The sequence below is a fragment of the Aedes aegypti genome, chromosome 1 (genome assembly GCF_002204515.2).
Source record: "Aedes aegypti strain LVP_AGWG chromosome 1, AaegL5.0 Primary Assembly, whole genome shotgun sequence".
NCBI lineage: Eukaryota > Metazoa > Arthropoda > Insecta > Diptera > Culicidae > Aedes > Aedes aegypti.
This window is the reverse complement of record NC_035107.1, coordinates 305,607,279-305,627,195: the sequence shown is the minus strand read 5'-3', so window position 1 is coordinate 305,627,195 and position 19,917 is coordinate 305,607,279. Positions and strand designations below refer to the sequence as shown.

The 19,917-nt window shown below is 41.4% G+C and overlaps 1 protein-coding gene across 2 annotated transcripts in view; it reads left to right on the top strand.

Moving 5' to 3' along the window:
* LOC5576139 (thyroid receptor-interacting protein 11) overlaps window positions 1-15,133 on the top strand; it is a 218,849-nt gene extending 203,716 nt beyond the window's left edge. For both annotated transcript variants that reach the window (XM_021838431.1, XM_021838432.1), the window contains 3 exons: window positions 766-969; window positions 13,913-14,188; window positions 14,469-15,133. In XM_021838431.1, coding sequence (XP_021694123.1) covers window positions 766-969; window positions 13,913-14,188; window positions 14,469-14,833 — 845 coding nt within the window. In that variant the 3' untranslated portion in view covers window positions 14,834-15,133. The remainder of the gene's footprint in view (window positions 1-765; window positions 970-13,912; window positions 14,189-14,468) is intronic.
* The last annotated feature ends 4,784 nt before the right edge of the window (window positions 15,134-19,917 follow it).

Below are 19,917 nucleotides of genomic sequence, written 5' to 3'. Positions count from 1 at the left end.
TCTCTGGAGGGCTTTCTGAAACAATCTCTAGAGGGCTTTTTGAAGCAATCCCTGGAAAGCTTCCTGAAGCCATCCCTGGAGGGCTTCCTGAAACCATTCCTTAAGGGCTTCCTGAAGCAATCCCTGGAGGGTTTCCTGAAGCAACCCCTGAAAGGCTTCGTGAAGCAATCCTTGAAAGTTTTCCTGAAGCAATCTCTGTAGGGCTTCCTGAAGCAATCACTGGGGAGCTTCCTGATGCAATCCTTGGAGGGCTTCCTTAAGCAATCCCTGAAGGGTGTCCTGAAGCAATCCCTGAATGACTTTCTGGAGAAATTCCTGGAGGGCTTCCTGAAGCCATCCATGGAAGGCTTCCTGCAGTCATCTCTGGAGACATTCCTGAAGCAATCTCTGTAGGGCTTCCTGAAGCAATCCCTGAAGGGTGTCCTTAAGTAATCCCTTTCTGGAGAAATCCCTGGAGGGCTTCCTGAAACAATTCTTGGGGGGCTTCCTCAAGAAATCCTTAGAGGGCATCCAGTATTTGACTAGTCGTTCTGAAATGTGATACAGAATTAGTGAACTCGATTTGTAGAATCGTGTTGCTGCTCGTCTGACACATGAAGCCGATAGAACCAAGATTGCTTCATTGAAACAATGACAAGCAAAGCAGACCCAATCGATCACGACAAAGCCTACTATAATTCTATCAAACATAATTTCGAAACGCCTACTACGATTCCCATCATTCATATTAACCAACGCTTCCATTCTTCTTTCCCCTTCAAACAGATCGCGATCGGGACATCGAACTGGCCACGGCCACCATCCGCCGGGAGCTGGAACAGGCCCAAACCCGGGAAGCGAACCTTCGGGCGGAGATCCGCCAGCTGCAGCAACAACTAGCCGATGCCAAGAATGGCCTACTGGCAGCAGCTCGCATTTCCGACCAGCTGGAGATCGCCCAAGTTACCGTCGCTTCGCTCAAGGAAGAATGTAAGTATTGTTCCTAGTAGTTCGTTAGCAATGCATGAGGCGTGTTTTACTTCTCTAATCTTAACCTAATTAGGTATTTTCTGTAATGGGCATGTAGTTCCTTGATACTAATCGCACTTCCCGAACCAATCAATCTAATAGAGAGCTCGCATTTATCAGTTACTTTATATAGCGTTATCGTTCCTCCAGTATCACTTGGCATTATAAAACACAGAAAATCTGATTACCTATTTAGACAATCACTCAAATTAAGGAAGTGCCAAGTCGCTCGCGATAACGGCTGTTTGAAGATAACCGAAGTACGTGAGGGGTCCCTCAATGGCCGGCACCACTAACCATCACAATCATCATCGCGCAAAAATCAATTAACAGCGGTAACGTTCGCCGGAGCGATCGCAGGACGTCATGAGAATTGAGTCGCCATTTTCTAATAACCAAAATCGCACTTTCACCCCTAGCAAAAAACATACGCACATCCAACCACCCACCCACGCATCGCATCGCAACCTGGGATCACCTGGAGAGTTCAAAGCAAAAAAAAGGTTCGACTGAAAGGTCAATATCAGCTGGTAATTCTGGGCTTACCCCACCGTTATACGCTTCCCGGAATTCCAACTGATATCCACTTTTTAGTCGAGATGGTCAAAATTGTTCACCATTAATATCCGTTTTTGTTTTCTTATGATTTTGTTTGTGAGTTTTTTTTCTGTGTTTGAGAGTGTAGAGTTATGCCAGTGAAAAACAAAATCGATTGAAAGTGCTTTTTGAACCGACTAAAAAACAAGTGACGCATCACGCAATAAAAAAAACGAAAATTTGGAAGGTGTTATTTTGGAATTCATCATAGTAGGCTTGGCAATTCGCGCGCACATTATCAGTTGGTCATTTTCATCGCACGACGGTAGATGGCAGTAGGCGGGCAGGAGGAGGTGACGACGTCGATCGTCGAAGGTTTCCAAAGCACAATGTCGGGGGGCATTTGAAATTCACACCTACGCACACCAATGCACGCTACGCACATTTTATTTGTCCTCGCACTTTTACGCACCTTTTGTTTACCCGAAAATAATTGAAGACACACGACGACGCACCGCTTTGGGTCATTTGGTTGGGTAGATGGAACGGTTGGTGGAGTTTATGTAAACGAGTTTAACCTTAAACCTGGCATTTTCGGCGCAACGGTTGCTGCGACTCGCAATCGCAGACAGCCATGATCGGTTATTTCTAGTACCCGAATTGGAATGTGTCAAAAATCCAACATGCGTGGAAGGCATCCAGTAGAAAGTGACTCATTCCGACCGATATAGAGTTGGAGACTTTTTTTTAAAGCAATAAGGAATTCACCAGAATCAATGACGAATCGAACGAATTAGGCATTCTAGTCACCCTTTTGCTTCTTGCTCTTTCGCGACGCGACGACCAGCAATCGGATCCATTGAATCGCGCGTAACTACTTATACTTGTACACATATATTGCACTGTTTGCACTGATTGTTTGACGTTTACCTTCATACACTTCATTAGGTGCACGTTCGATCCATTTTTAGCCGACTAATTTGTAATTCATCAAGTTGAAAGCCATCGCGGTGTCAGCAATTCCTCCTCTTTCATATCTTGATACGCCATAGTTTACTTTAATTTCATTATGAGAATTTTCCTATTGAGATTACGAAGTAGTTTTCGATCAGTGTTTTTTTGGAAAAATCTAATTCAGTCCGTTGTATTTCACCGTTAATTGTACAGTCTCGTAACGCATCCGTTGATTTTTAATACGTGTGTAGTACTAGAATAGTATCACTAGAAAATCCCGTTCAGTGGCCTTGTATGTACTCGGCAATACGCGCAAGGGCGTACGTGATTGGAATAGAACATCGGTCATTTGGTGGAGATCGAGAGCAGTAGATTAAAGTAGGCTATTTGGAGCGATGCAAACGTGATTGCGGACGTGACTGAAATGAGGAGTAGGCGCAGAACTAAAACTAACTAAAACAGCTCGTGCCTGAACGGATTCACGCAATTGGTATATCTTTAGCGACGGTCACCATTAGGGCAACCTTATTGGTGGTGTGTTGTTTAGGCTATATTTATACCACATTTCATTCAATATCTGAATGCCGCTGCCGTAAATTTAAAATTTGTTTCGGAATTTTGGAGAAGCCTCAAAGGTCTTGGAAGACTTTCCAGCCGAAGCTTGGAAGTACTTCCAGCAAAAGGCAAAAGCTAGATAGAATTTCGAGAGCTTCGAGCAGAATCATGAGAAGCTTCCATCTGAAGCTCGAGAAGCATTAACTGAAGCTTATCTCTGAAGCTTGAGAAGCTTCTATCAGAAGCTTGAGAAATTTTCATTGGAAGCTTGAGAAACATCTATCAGATGCTTGAGAAGTTTCTATCAGAAGCTTAAGAAGCTTCTATTAGAAGCTTGAGAAGTTTATTTTCTATCAGAAGCTTGAGAAACTTCTAGCAGATGCTTGAGAAGTTTCTATCAGAAGCTTAAGAAGCTTCTATTAGAAGCTTGAGAAGTTTCTATCAGAAGCTTGAGAAGCTTCTATCAGAAGCTTGAGAAGCTTCTATCAGAAGCTTGAGAAGCTTCTATCAGAAGCTTAAGAAGCTTCTAGAAGAAACTTGAGAAGTTTCTATCAGAAGCTTAAGAAGCTTCTATTAGAAGCTTGAGAAGTTAAGTTTCTATCAGAAGCTTGAGAAACTTCTAGCAGAAGCTTGGAAGCGTCTAGCAGAAGCTTAAGAAGCTTCGAGCAGAAGCTTGAGAAGCTTCTAGCAGATAGCTTAAGAAGCTTCTATTAGAAGCTTGAGAAGTTAAGTTTCTATCAGAAGCTTGAGAAACTTCTAGCAGAAGCTTGGAAGCGTCTAGCAGAAGCTTAAGAAGCTTCTAGAAGAAACTTGAGAAGTTTCTATCAGAAGCTTAAGAAGCTTCTATTAGAAGCTTGAGAATCAGTGCGCATCGTACCTTCGTGCTGTGCGTACACGAATTCTCTCTGCTCTTGGAAGTTTTCTTAAAAACTACCTAAAGCAATAAATCAGTACTTTTCAGTGCTACATAAACAGTACTTTTCAGTGCTAAAATTAAAAACGGTACTTTTCAGTGCTACTAAAACAGTACTTTTCAGTACTATTTTTTCTACTATTGATCCCTTTACGATCCTTGTTTGGACCCGTGCCTTCGATTTTTCGTTGGACCCGTTGGCGAAAGCTAGCGGTGGTAATCCTTCTTGGACACCGTCTCGGGAAAAAACCTCTCGAAGGTCACGTCTTCTTTCGTTTATTAACTAAACATGGTATCAACCAGGGACGAAAATACTCAATCTACCCTCGCCTACATTGATACTTGCTGGGCAGAATCTTCGTTGATTTTTATTTGTTTTTATCCTCGCCTTGACAACACAACAAAGATTGGCAAAGCGCTTGCCGTAAGATTGTCAGTTTCCTTTTACCCTGCTGATACTCAACCGCTTTATGATCATCGGAAGCAAAAAATGATATTCATTCTGGACAGCTTAACTTTTTTACATTCCGCTTCGGGAAGTTGTAATTTTTGCACAAAGCACAGTAAAGACGCGTCAACATCATCGATTCCGTGCATCGGATCGTTCATTACCCGTAAAGCAGCATATTTTTTAATTAGTATGAACCTCAATGATAATCAATTTTCTAAAACTGACACTCTTCTGCTACTGATATTCAAAAACACCAGCGACGTACGGGCATCGTTGTTTGTTTTTTCATCTACTTTTGTGCCATCTTCATTGGTGCAATCATATTGGTGGTGGTGCGGTTACTTTGATGGTGGCATAAATGTCAGTGAATTGAGTATAGTGAGCATGATTTTTTTCGTCCCTGGTATCAACAACTAACAAAAGGAAGGGTGAATCTCTGAATTCACTACTTCCTTCCAAAAAAGTGGGTTTAAAAACTGTCACTACACATGGCAAGAATGGAAGAAAGGACGCTTCCCCGGAATGCGAAGTTTCTTCCAAGGGTGAAATGAATAATTGTATCGAAATGAGCAATCAGTTCGATGCTCTAGACAAATTTTCCGAACACCAAATCGAAGCAGCCTCTAGCCCAGGCTCTTTGATTCAAGTGAGGAAGCAAAGAGTGCCGCCTATCGTGGTCAGTTGTTCCGAATTTGCGGGATTTAGGCAGGAGATCTTGAACTCCATTAGGAGAATCAAGGTTTCCTTCCAAATCGCAAAGAAAGGAGACTGTCGCGTTTTGCCGGAAACTCTTAAAGATCGTGAACTTTTTCTCAGACATCTTGAAGAGAAGAAGCACAAATTTTTTACTTATGACGACAAAACTGAACGTTTGTTCAAAGTTGTCTTGAAAGGTCTCTCAAGTGACTATAAGTCACCTGAAGAGATCAAAAATGAAATAAATGATTTACTTGGATTTTCCCCAGTCCAAGTAATCATTATGAAAAAGAGAACCCAATCTGGCATTGTTCGGAAAGGGCTTTCTCAAGAATATTATTTAGTTCACTTTAACAAAAAAGAACTAAATAATATCAAAGCTTTAGAAAAAGCTAAACTTATGTTCGATGTCCGTGTGACATGGGAACACTTCCAGAAACCTGGAGGAAATTACCAGAACCCCACTCAGTGCCGTCGGTGCCAAAAGTGGGGTCATGGTACAAAAAATTGTCGCATGGATGCTAAATGCATGATTTGCGGAGGTTCTTCTCACGCTAAGGACGTCTGTCCAGTGAAGGAAGATACCACCAAAGATACCAAGTAATTGCGGGGCTAACCATAAGTCCAATTTTTGGAATTGTCCTTCACGCAAAAAGGTCATTGAGGCTCGTGCCAGGCAGATGAAAGATAATATCCGTTACGATAACGGTCGTTTCCGGAATTTGCCTGGTAGAGTATCGAACAATGCTCATTTTTCAGTTAACGATCGCTTGATCATGAATCATACCCATCAGGAAGATCATAATCATGCTCATTCACAAACTAATTTTAATCCGTCGGGTAGCCGTTCGAATCTTTCTATTTCGAATGTATCTACCCACGGTAAATCCTTTGCCGATATCGTAGCAGGAAATTTGAACTCCTCCCCTGTTCGATCCATGGGTACCCAATCTACTTGTTTCAAATCAAATGGAAAAAACCCTACCGCCACAGGTAATTCCGCTTCTTCGTCTACCGGAAATTCTAATGGGAAATCACATGACATGTCAGCCTCTGATTTTAATTTTCTAACTGAACAATTGAATCTAATGATTGATGCAATGTTCAAAGCCACCACTATGACTGAAGCAGTCCAAGTAGGTGTAAAATTTACAAATCAAATTGTTATTGGATTACGTTTTTCTAATGGATCCAAATAATAATTTAAATATTTTAAATTGGAATGCTCGTTCTCTGAATGGTAAAGAGGACGAGCTGTTTAATTTTCTTACGGTTAATAACGTGCATATAGCAGTTATTAACGAAACGTATTTAAAACCTGGATCTAAACTCAAAAGAGATCCTAACTTTTTTGTTTATCGTAATGATCGACTTGATGGGGCATGTGGGGGAGTTGCAAGCATCATTCATAGGCGTATAAAACATCAACTGTTTTCATTATTTGAAACTAAAGTTTTTGAAACTTTAGGTGTTTCTGTTGAAACACAGTTTGGTAAATATACTTTCATAGCTGCCTATTTGCCTTTTCAATGCTCTGGACAGCAAGTTGATTGGCTTCAAACTGACTTGCGAAAATTAACTCGCAATAAGTCAAAATTTTTTGTCATTGGTGACTTTAATGCCAAACATCGGTCATGGAATAATTCTCAAAGTAATTCCAACGGCAGAATTTTATTTGATGAGTGCTCTTTAGGATATTTCTCAATTCAATACCCTGATAGCCCTACATGTTTTTCCTCTTCTAGAAATCCATCTACGATTGATTTGGTCTTAACCGACTCTAGTCATCTTTGTAGCCAATTAGTTACTCATGCTGATTTTGATTCTGATCATGTCCCTGTTACATTTCAAATATCCCAAGAAGCGATTCTAAATCCTATCAGCTCCACTTTCAATTATTTACGAGCCGACTGGAATATATATGAAACGTATGTTGACTCTAATCTTGATGTTAACATTTCTTTAGAAACTAAACTTGATATTGACAATGCTCTTGAAACTTTAACAAATTCCATTGTTGAAGCCAGAAGCATTGCAATTCCAAAATGTGAAGTAAAATTTGAATCCGTGATTATAGACGATGATCTTAAACTCTTGATCCGTCTTAAAAACGTGAGGAGAAGGCAATTTCAACGCACTCGCGATCCTGCTATGAAAATTATATGGCAGAATTTGCAGAAAGAAATCAAAAAGCGTTTTGCTCAATTAAGAAACAAAAATTTTGAAAATAAAATTTTTCAATTGGACCCTGGCTCTAAGCCCTTTTGGAAATTATCTAAAATCTTGAAAAAACCTCAGAAGCCTATACCGGCATTGAAAGAGGAAAACAAATTATTACTAACTAATTGCGAAAAAGCTCAAAAACTTGCTATGCAGTTTGAAAGTGCGCACAATTTTAATTTAGGACTTACTAGTCCAATTGAAAATGAAGTTACTCAGGAGTTCGAAAATATTCTCAATCAAGAGAACGTTTTCGAAAATGCCTGGGAGACTGATTTGGATGAAGTGAGAACTATTATTAAAAAATTCAAAAATATGAAAGCTCCTGGCGATGATGGAATTTTCTACATCCTCATCAAGAAACTTCCAGAAAGTAGCTTATCATTTCTAGTTGATATATTTAACAAATGTTTTCAATTAGCATATTTTCCTGACAAATGGAAAAATGCTAAGGTTGTTCCAATTTTAAAACCAGACAAAAATCCTGCAGAAGCTTCTAGCTATCGTCCAATCAGTTTGCTTTCCTCCATCAGTAAACTTTTTGAAAAGGTTATTTTGAACAGAATGATGGCCCACATCAACGAAAATTCAATTTTTGCCAATGAACAGTTCGGATTCCGCCATGGACATTCGACCACTCATCAACTTTTACGTGTAACAAATTTGATCCGTTCCAACAAATCTGAAGGCTACTCTACTGGTCTTGCTCTTCTAGACATAGAAAAAGCATTCGACAGTGTTTGGCATGAAGGTTTGATTGTAAAATTGAAAAACTTTAATTTTCCAACATACATTGTTAGAATAATTCAAAGTTATCTGTCAAATCGTACACTTCAGGTTAATTATCAGAACTCCAGATCTGAAAGACTTCCTGTAAGAGCTGGTGTTCCCCAAGGCAGCATTTTGGGACCAATATTATACAATATTTTCACATCTGACTTACCTGAGTTACCTCAGGGATGTCAAAAATCTTTGTTTGCGGATGACACAGGCCTCTCCGCCAAAGGTCGAAGCCTGCGTGTCATCTGTAGTCGATTGCAAAAAAGTTTGGATATTTTTTCTTCATACTTGCAAAAATGGAAGATTTCTCCTAATGCTTCCAAAACTCAACTAATAATATTCCCACATAAACCAAAAGCTCTTTATTTGAAACCTTCAAGTAGACATGTTGTCACGATGAGAGGGATTCCAATAAATTGGTCAGATGAAGTTAAGTATCTAGGGCTCATGCTTGATAAGAATTTAACTTTCAAAAATCACATTGAGGGCATTCAAGCCAAATGTAATAAATATGTAAAATGTCTTTATCCCCTTATTAGTAGAAAATCAAAACTTTGTCTTAAGAACAAGCTTTTGATATTCAAACAAATTTTCAGGCCAGCCATGTTGTATGCTGTACCAATATGGACTAGCTGTTGTAATACCAGGAAGAAAGCTCTGCAGAGAATTCAAAATAAAATTTTGAAAATGATTCTGAGGCTTCCTCCCTGGTATAGTACCAATGAGTTACATAGAATATCCAATGTTGAAACATTGGAACAAATGTCAAATAAAATAATAAATAATTTCAGGCAAAAATCGTTACAATCTTCTATTGTCACGATTAATGCGTTATATGTTTAGGTTAAGTTAGGTTAAGTATATTTAAAGCGTTTTTTTTTTCTCTTATAAGCAGGTGAAATCAACTCACCTGTAAAAAATCTGAACTGCTACGGCAAATGAAATGTTATATGTTGTTAACAAAATGTTAATAAAATCTTAAATTTGTTTTACCAAATTAGGATGATAGTGTTGTCTAATAACACAGAACACCTAGATATAAGAAATGAATGTAATGTTTGGAATGATACTAATAAAGAAATTTAAAAAAAAAAAAAAAGAAGCTTGAGAAGTTAAGTTTCTATCAGAAGCTTGAGAAACTTCTAGCAGAAGCTTGGAAGCGTCTAGCAGAAGCTTAAGAAGCTTCGAGCAGAAGCTTGAGAAGCTTCTAGCAGAAGCTTGAGAAGCTTCTAGCAGAAGCTTGAGAAGCTTCTAGCAGAAGCTTGAGAAGCTTCTAGCAGAAGCTTGAGAAGCTTCTAGCAGAAGCTTGAGAAGCTTCTAGCAGAAGCTTGAGAAGCTTCTAGCAGAAGCTTGAGAAGCTTCTAGCAGAAGCTTGAGAAGCTTCTACCAGAAGCTTCTAGCAGAAGCTTGAGAAGCTTCGAGCAGAAGCTTGAGAAGCTTCGAGCAGAAGCTTGAGAAGCTTCGAGCAGAAGCTTGAGAAGCTTCGAGCAGAAGCTTGAGAAGCTTCTAGCAGAAGCTTGGGAAGCTTCGAGGAGAAGCTTGAGAAGCTTCGAGCAGAAGCTTGAGAAGCTTCGAGCAGAAGCTTGGGAAGCTTCGAGCAGAAGCTTGAGAAGCTTCTAGCAAAAGCTTGAGAAGCTTCTAGCAAAAGCTTGAGAAGCTTCTAGCAGAAGCTTGAGAAGCTTCTAGCAGAAGCTTGAGAAGCTTCTAGCAGAAGCTTGAGAAGCTTCTAGCAGAAGCTTGAGAAGCTTCTAGCAGAAGCTTGAGAAGCTTCTAGCAGAAGCTTGAGAAGCTTCTAGCAGAAGCTTGGAAGCTTCTAACAGGAGCTTGGAAAATTCTAGCAGTAGCTTTAGAATCTTTCAGCACAAGCTTAAAAAGCTTCCAGCAAAAGTTTGAGAATTTTCCAGCTGAAGCTTGCAATGCTTCTAGCAGAAGCTTTTAACAGAAGCTTGAGTAGCTTCTTGCAAAAGCTTAAGAAGCTTCTAGCAGAAGTTTCGAGCAGAAGGTTGAGAAGCTTCGCGCAGAAGCTTGAGAAGCTTCGAGCAGAAGCTTGAGAATCTTTCAGCAGAAGCTTGAGAGGCTACTAGCAGAAGCTTGAGAAGCTTCGAGCAGAAGCTTGAGAAGAATCCAGCAGAAGTTTGAGAAGCTTCCAGTAGAAGCTTGAGAAGCTTCCAACAGAAGCTTAAGAAGCTTCCAGCAGAAGCTTGAGAAGCTTCTAGCAGAAGCTTAAAATCTTCTAACAGAAGCTTAAAATCTTCTATCAGAAGCTTGCAAGCTTCTATCAGTAGCTTAAGAAGCTTCTAGTAGAAGCTTGAGGAGATTCTTGCTGAAGCTTGAGAAACTTCGAGCTGAAGCTTGAGAAGCTTCGAGCAGAAGCTTGAGAAACTTCGAGCAGAATCATGAGAAGCTTCGAGCTGAAGCATGAGAAGCTTCGAGTAGAAGCTTAAAAACTTCGAGCAGGAGCTTGAAAACTTCGAGCAGAAGCTTGGAAGCTTCGAGCAGAAGCTTGGAAGCTTCGAGCAGAAGCTTGGAAGCTTCGAGCAGAAGCTTGGAAGCTTCGAGCAGAAGCTTGGAAGCTTCGAGCAGAAGCTTGGCAGCTTCGAGCAGAAGCTTGAGAAACTTCGAGCAGAAGCATGAGAAGCTTCGAGCTGAAGCATGAAAACTTCGAGTAGAAGCTTAAAAACTTCGAGCAGGAGCTTGAAAACTTCGAGTAGAATCTTGGAAGCTTCGAGCAGAAGCTTGGAAGCTTCGAGCAGAAGCTTGGAAGCTTCAAGCAGAAGCTTGGAAGCTTCAAGCAGAAGCTTGGCAGCTTCGAGCAGAAGCTTGGAAGCTTCAAGCAGAAGCTTGGCAGCTTCGAGCAGAAGCTTGGCAGCTTCGAGCAGAAGCTTGGCAGCTTCGAGCAGAAGCTTGGCAGCTTCGAGCAGAAGCTTGGCAGCTTCGAGCAGAAGCTTGGCAGCTTCGAGCAGAAGCTTGGCAGCTTCGAGTAGAAGCTTAAAAACTTCGAGCAGAAGCTTGGAAACTTCGAGCAGAAGCTTGGAAGCTTCGAGCAGAAGCTTGAAAAGCTTCCAACAGAAGCTTGAAAAGCTTCCAACAGAAGCTTGAAAAGCTTCCAACAGAAGCTTGAAAAGCTTCCAACAGAAGCTTGAAAAGCTTCCAACAGAAGCTTGAAAAGCTTCCAACAGAAGCTTGAAAAGCTTCCAACAGAAGCTTGAAAAGCTTCCAACAGAAGCTTGAGAAGCTTCCAACAGAAGCTTGAGATGCTTCCAACAGAAGCTTGAAAAGCTTCCAACAGAAGCTTGAGATGCTTCCAACAGAAGCTTGAAAAGCTTCCAACAGAAGCTTGAAAAGCTTCCAACAGAAGCTTGAAAAGCTTCCAACAGAAGCTTGAAAAGCTTCCAACAGAAGCTTGAAAAGCTTCCAACAGAAGCTTGAAAAGCTTCCAACAGAAGCTTGAAAGGCTTCCAACAGAAGCTTGAGATGCTTCGAGCAGAAGCTTAGAAGCTTCGAGCAGAAGCTTGAGAAACTTCGAGCAGAAGCTTGGAAGCTTCGAGCAGAAGCTTGGAAGCTTCGAGCAGAAGCTTGGAAGCTTCGAGCAGAAGCTTGGAAGCTTCGAGCAGAAGCTTGGAAGCTTCGAGCAGAAGCTTGGGAGCTGCGAGCAAAAGCTTGAGAAGCTTCCAACAGAAGCTTGAGAAGCTTCCAACAGAAGCTTGAGATGCTTCCAACAGAAGCTTGAAAAGCTTCCAACAGAAGCTTGAAAAGCTTCGAGCAGAAGCTTGAAAAGCTTCCAACAGAAGCTTGAAAAGCTTCCAACAGAAGCTTGAAAAGCATCCAACAGAAGCTTGAAAAACTTCCAACAGAAGCTTGAAAAGCTTCCAACAGAAGCTTGAAAAGCTTCCAACAGAAGCTTGAAAAGCTTCCAACAGAAGCTTGAAAGGCTTCCAACAGAAGCTTGAGATGCTTCGAGCAGAAGCTTAGAAGCTTCGAGCAGAAGCTTGAGAAACTTCGAGCAGAAGCTTGGAAGCTTCGAGCAGAAGCTTGGAAGCTTCGAGCAGAAGCTTGGAAGCTTCGAGCAGAAGCTTGGAAGCTTCGAGCAGAAGCTTGGAAGCTTCGAGCAGAAGCTTGGGAGCTGCGAGCAAAAGCTTGAGAAGCTTCCAACAGAAGCTTGAGAAGCTTCCAACAGAAGCTTGAGAAGCTTCCAACAGAAGCTTGAGATGCTTCCAACAGAAGCTTGAAAAGCTTCCAACAGAAGCTTGAAAAGCTTCCAACAGAAGCTTGAAAAGCTTCGAGCAGAAGCTTGAAAAGCTTCCAACAGAAGCTTGAAAAGCTTCCAACAGAAGCTTGAAAAGCATCCAACAGAAGCTTGAAAAACTTCCAACAGAAGCTTGAAAAGCTTTCAGCAGAAGCTTGAAAAGCTTTCAGCAGAAGCTTGAAAAGCTTTCAACTTGAAAATCTTGAGCAACTTCCAGCAGAAGCTTGATAAGATTCCATCTCAATCTTGAGAAGCTTCCAGCTGAAGCTTGAGAAGCTTCTAGCTGGAGCTTGAGAAGCTTCTAACTGAAGCTTGAGATGTTTTTAGCTGTAGCTTGAGAAGCTTCTAGCTGAATTGTTTAGACTTATTGCTGTTTCCAACAGCGATACATCATTTAATGCATGTAACGAGCGAAATTTGCGCTTTATTTTCTTCTTATTCTTTCTGACTTTACGTCCTTAAAATAGACAGAGACTGCTTTTCAGCATAGTTGAACAGTTCCACAATACTGATTCCCTAAAATCGCATAGCCTACTTGGCGATAAAAACAGTCATCCAGCAAACCATGAAACGCCACGCCTCGCTTCGCCTACTGCTCTCGGACTATTGTTCACGCGTATTTCCGCTCAAGCCTGCTACGATGTGTTTGCCAAAGTGACCGAAAAGTGCGTAAGTATCGATCGAAGCTAGCGCTTGTGTGCCTATTTTCTGTGTGTGTTAGAGCTAATAAGATATAATTTGAACAAAACCTTAGAGTCAAAATATAAGCAGAGTTCGCATGACATTCCCCGAGGTAATCTCAAATTGTAACAGTGGGTTGATTTTCCTGGTGAATCCCGGCCTTGTCTCGAAAACGTGTTCGCTATACCCACGTTACAGATTGGGGTTTCCCCGGGTCATGCCGTAGTCATCGTTGTGCCTCTTTTTTTTTAGTTTTCTTCGATGTGTTTGTGTTATTTTTTTTCCTTCTTACATGATTTTAGTTTTTTTTCTGTGCATAGCAATGTGAATGTATTTCGTTGTTTTCGATGTGAGTTGTTGTCCATCTACTATTGCTCATTTGAATGTACATAATCATAAGACGCATCGGCTGCCATTTGCCAAGCAGGCTGTTTGAAAATTCGAATGAAGCATGAAAAGTGTTGAGTTGTTAAGTGCCCTTCCCGTGGAACCCTAATCCTGGCCCTGTTCGGACTGAGTATTACATCAGGTACTGGTGTCGATATTCGAATCACCAACGAATCGGGTTCCTTTGATTAACTTACCAGTACTTATGTTATGCTCTCTCCGCGGTCAGTGCATGCTGCGATCGGAACAAAAAAAATCAGTGAAGAATGAAGATCGTGTTCTAGGAAGATTGGATTTATGCGTTGCGTTGTGAAGGACTTCTTCGAGAATGTGAGCATGCGTTTTTTGAAGCCTAATGGAATCCCGTAAGATTACTTGAAAACCTACTTATACACTGAACCAAATGATCTTCTCCAAAGCATATGAAAAATCTTCTAGGTAAAAATTTCACAAATATTCCCAATTCTTCCATTTTAATCCCCAGTGGCGAAGAGCAACGAAAAGTACGAAACCCTCGAGGGTCGTCTCCAGGCCACCGAAGCTAGTCAGGCGGACAAGGTCGAGAAGTCGTTGGTCAAAAATCTGGTCATTGGGTACGTCGTGGCCCCCAATCAGAACGACAAGCACCAGATTCTGAAGCTCATCTCGGCCGTGCTCACCATGGACCAGGCTGAGTGCATCAAGGTCGGACTGAACCGGACCGGCGGCGGTTGGTTCAACAGCATTTTGGGCAGTGGAAGTGCTCCGTCTACTCCGGGAGGTATGTTCAATTATACTATAACAAGGATTGAGTTCAACGACTGTTTATGGTTACCCAAAAACTACTTGGAGAATAGGTCATCAAATGATCTTCCGAAGGGTTGTATCCATACTGACTTATATAGTTAGGTTGTATCAAGTTTTGAGTTCAACGATTATTGAATGTTATCCAAAACCTCTTTTGAGTACCGGTCTTCAGATCTACAAACGTAACTTGTGCTCTCTCGATCTCTCGAAGGTTCAAGAATCTAACCTCCATCTCACTTCTTCCCCTTCCCCAGCCAACTACAACAAGGAAAGCCTGACGGAGGCGTTCGTCAAGTTCCTGGAAAAGGAATCGGCACCCCGACCGCCGGGAACCGCCGGTGGAGGCCTCCTGAACATAATGGCCCATCCAAGTCACTCGCAGCAGTCCGCACCGACGACGGCCTCCCGGACCGCCACGCCAACCCCACAGCAAGCTCCAACCGTAGATCAAAATCAGAATCCGGCGTCGGCGACGGCGCAGGCCGCGACTGCATCTGCACCTGCACCGGTTCCGGTGAAACCGATTGTACTCGGGGAGTTCCTGAAGCAGTCGACGACGACCTTCCAGGCGCCGCGCAGTTCCAGCTCGATACTGAAGGACATCCTCAGCGATTCCTGATTCGAGCTGTAAGGGACGAGACGTGACTACGTCCCGGAATGTCGGAGTACTGCATTGAGGTAGGTCCCCTACTTGACACCGTAGACCGGCGGTTGTGTATATATAACCTTTATGGACCTTTTTGTCTGTTTTGTTCGACCTAATTTTTACTCTTTGTGCAATTGAGAAGAGATGTACTAGATGTAACATGCATTGTCATATAGATCTATATCTATTAATGTAAGACTGGCTTTTCAATATGTGTACAGCCCAATTTGAAGCAGATAGCACGCGTTTAGCTAATATAATCAAACGAATGTATACAGATTGGGGTGTCAATTATCTAAGACAATCCGAAGGCCGACGGTATTCAAGCACATTGCTCTATCAGGGCTTAACAGCAAAATTCTATATAAAGATTTGATTACTGTTTCAATGCAAGTCTATAAAAAGTTTAAGCTTATAGTGGAAGATTTTTAGATACTTTTTAACCAAAATGGTCTCCTAAATTCACTTTTTTCTTAGCAAAATTCTAAATGCTGCGGAGAATACTTTAGAAGCATTTAGCATTTAATCCACTGATTCTGTAGGGATTACTTTCAGGGACTCATCCACTAATCCCTCCAGAAGTTCCTCTAGAGATTCCCCATTAATTCTCCGAGGGTCAACTCGAAAGATACTTAGCAATCTGCTCCAGGAGTTTCAAAACAATCACTTTCAGTAACTTTCACAAAGGTTACTCTGAAAATGTTTACCAAAGACCCAGGATTTTCTTTGAAGATTTCTCCATTATTACATCCACTGATTTCATATTTAAAAAAAATATACAGAAGTTCTTCCCAAAAGCTTCTTCTGGGACAAAGCCTGATTCTCAGCGCAGTGATTTTTGAACACTTCCACAGTTATTGAGAGCTTTCTTTGCCGGTATGGCAGGTACGATGATACTTGAAAAGTCGAGAAAATCTCCAACCCGAAATGATCCTTGGCGGAATTCGAACCCACGACCCTCAGCTTGGTTTTGCTGAATAGCAGCGCGTTTATCGCTACGGATATCTTGGTCAAACTCAAAGGTTTATTCCACAGTTTTGGCAAAAAAAGGTTAGGGATTTTCCTAAGAAATCTTACAAACACACTTCACCTGGAGTGTGTTTGTTAGATTTCTTTTGAAAATCAGTCATTTTTTATGTCCAGTTTCTCTCAGGAATTGCTCCGAAAATTCTTCCAGGAAGTCTATTGGGAACTTTTTTTAGCGACATCCTTGGGTTTATTCTACGACTGGCGTGAGGTGACAATTGTCGGTGTCGTATAGCGAGGTGACAATTCTCGACTCGAGTGAAGTGACTCTCCATTTGATTTACACGGCGGGTCACTTCACTCGAGTCGAGAATTGGGTCCTAAAATGTTTAATGAATTCTCGTGTTTATTCAATAATACGAAAGAGCATGTTCTTGCAACTACTTTAGCAAGTTTTTCCGCTCAAATAACGGCTATATCATTTTTTAACTTCAATTTTAAAAATGATTCCAAATATCAACCTTGACACTTGTGATCTTGTTTGACATTCACTTTTTCGGCAAAAATGCCACAGGGCATATAGTTTTAACACTGGGGTTGTTCCTATCTGACATTTCGGAAGGGACACGAAAAACAAAATATACCCAAAATTCGAGTTTAAACCAAGGGGTGTGACAAAATCTCAAAAATCATAAAAAAAATGTATTTTGTACTTAAACCAATGAAAATCATTTAAAAATTGAGTAAACATGTGTTTCTGCCCTAAACTTAAGCGTTTGGTAATAAAGTTGAGACAGGGCTTTAGGACCCTATTGTCACCTCGCTATACGACAACGACAATTGTCACCTCACGCCACTCGTAGAATTAACCCACCTTATTAAACTCCTTAAGAAATTCAAAAAATATCATCAGTATTTTATTCAACTCCTGCAATCCTTCTAACTACAGTCGACTCTCCACAACTCGATGTTCTATAACTCGATGTATTTTTCAGTCCCTTCAAATTCCCATACATCGTGCTCTCCATAACTCGATATTTCTATAACTCGATATCTCCACTAGTCGATGTCACGTGAGAGGTAACTTTCTCTCTATAACTCGATATATATTTTAAAATTGTTCTCATTTTGGGAAACTTGGTCTAATTCTTGTTTAGAGGTGAATAAATATTAACTAGTTGTAATTAGAATTGAAAAACATGAAAATAATTAAAAATATTGTCAGTGAAAATAAGGTGATTCTCGAGCATTTCGAAAAAGTTTTTAAACTATAATTTGTTTAATACTATCAACAAAATAATATTGCTTTCTTACAGAAGAGATCATGTATGTATTGGAAATACGGAAGTTTGTTTATTCGATTTTGTGTTTTTTTTTTGTGTCGGCATATTCCATAACTCGATAATTCTGTAAGTCGATGGTCCCTTGAATATCGAGTTATGGAGAGTCATATTTCATATTTTTTAAGTAATTTCTCTAATGGAATAATCAAATTCAATTCAAAGTTTCACCCCTGCCAATACTAGTATGATTTATTTTATTTATTACTAGTGGTCCCGGCAAACTTCGTCTTTCCATCAAGTAGGCTGTTGAAAAGTGTCATAAAAACCACATACAAAATGGTATATTCATTTTTTCCCGCTCTACCAAATTTTCCAAAAACCTTTGTATTTTGTTCCTTGACCCGAACACGTCGGAACCCTTAAAGAAGACAGAAGTGAAAGAATTGTGCATATGCCATTTCGTGACATACAAACACCAATCCATTTTTATTTATATAGATTTTCATTTTAAGAATTCCTCCGATTATTCATATACAAAATTCATTCAAGGGGTTTTTTTTTTTTCTTTATTATTGAGATTTTCAGCCCTAGGCTGGTTCATCTCATGTGCATAAAAAGAGGGGGAGGTTGTTTAGGAAAAAAGGAAACCTGGCTATAAACCAGGGGGATGGGAACTGGCAGTTTTCGACAATACATAATTGTTTTTCTGTTATGACGAATTTCAAATTTGTGCTGTTGTATCGATTTCCGTCTCATATCCGGGTACTTGCGAGGTCTGTGTCTATTTGTTTCCGTGTTGCTTTTTCGGCATTCATTGTTGCAGTTGAGGATATCTCTCGGGGCTCAGCGTCCTGCAGATTTTGAAAGTAGGTTCTATAGGTAGCAGAGCCGCTGATTTAAGGTTCCGCGTGCTTGGTTGGTGCCTATATTGCGTCATAAATGTTCGCTTGTTTTAAAAATTTAAGCAGCTTGGCTTGTCTTTCTTTATCTCCACTTAGTGCTGTTTGAACACACGCAATGTCGTGTTCTCTTCGTAAGAACTCCAGAGTAGGGCAACGCACAATAAAATGTTCGACGGAGTTGTGGGTGTGGCAGGTTTCGCAAGATATTCTGAATCCGTCCCCATTGGCTCCCATATTATGGGAGAGTCTGGTATGTCCCGTGCGTAATCGGGAAAGGACAATTTGGTCCCTCCGTGATGCTAGGTCGTCCCATCGTTCAACATTAGGTTTGATTTTCCATGCAAAAGTTGTTTGGTCTTGATGCCAACGAAGAGACCATGAGTCCCAGACCACATTCTTAACCCAAAGCCTTACGTCGTCTGCCGGTGCTTTAGGTGTTAGTAGACGGCCTTGTCGACTCCGATTTGCCAGCAGGTCCGCCTGTTCATTACCGTGTATTCCACAGTGGCCTGGTACCCACATAAAGGATACGTCAATTTCTTGCTCGTCCAGGGTACGTTGTATCCGTTGTATAAAAGGGTGCTTGTTCATCGGGGATTCAATGGCCTGTAGTGCACTGGCTGAGTCGGTAACTACCAAGATCGATGTTGTGCTCGGTTGGGTCACCGCCCGGAGGATCGCTGCTGCTTCCGCCGAGAAGACAGAACAGATCTTCGGCAATTTATGGGATTCACTAATATTCTTTCCAAAAATGCCAGCGCCCACTGAGTTGCTCTTCTTGGAACCATCTGTGAACCTGACGTCCGCGTGTTGGTACTTTTTTCCGATCAGCTCATTGAAGTGGCCCTGCACTTCGTATGGAGTAGCATTTCTTCTGAATTTTTGTTTAATATGATTGTCAACAGTTGGATTTTTTGCCAACCAGCTTCTTGGCCCAACGCGGTGGAGCCCAGCCACCGGGGGAAGCCGGTAATTGGCCACGCTTTGCAGGGTACGGTTGGCTTGATCGGGAAGGAAGCCAGCAGACCCGTTACCTCTGGTACGTTCTAGGAAGCCAATAGCTCGGTTGCAGAGTGCAGATGCTATTTTGTACTCAAGTGGCAATATTCCGGCTTCCGAACAGGCTGCGAGAGCAGGTGTGGACGGCAACAGACCTGAGATAATTCTAATTGCTTTATTGAAAGTTGGCTCAAGCATGCTTAAAAGGGAGTCGAGAGCACGGCTGGTGATTTCGATACCGTACAGAATCTTGCTAACGATAACGGCGTCAGCGACACGGAATCTAGTGGTCCGATCACTGCGTGTTCTTCGCCCAGATATCGCCCTTATAAGGTTCAGTCGGTTTAAACAGCTGTCTTTTAAATTTTTAAAATGTTTTTAGAAGTTAAGTTTTCGATCTAGGGTCACGCCTAATATTTTAATGGCCATCCGCATTGGAATTGCATTTCCATTGATTGTCACTGGTCTTTTTGGTGGTAGGTGATTGGACCCACAGATATGCAATCTAGCACACTTCTCAGCTGCTATATCAAAACCGTTTCGAGTCGCCCACTTAACGACGGCAGTTACGGCTGCTTGTAGCTTCCTTCGGATTAGCTTTGGGTGCTTACCCGCTACCAATAATAGTACGTCGTCGGCGTACACCAAAATGAAAACGCCCGCCGGGAGCCCGATGAAGACGCCATTCATAGCTATAAGAAATAGGGTTACAGCTATGACCGAGCCCTGAGGCACTCCGGTTTCTTCAGGGACCGTTTTTGATCGGTAATTACCAACAGTAACTTGAAAGGTACGGTGCGACAAGTAGTTTTGCAGGAATTTCAGCATATTGCCAGTAATCCCCCAACTAGCTAATTGCTGTAGTACTCCGAGCATCCAAGCTCTATTGTAAGCTTTGGCTAAATCC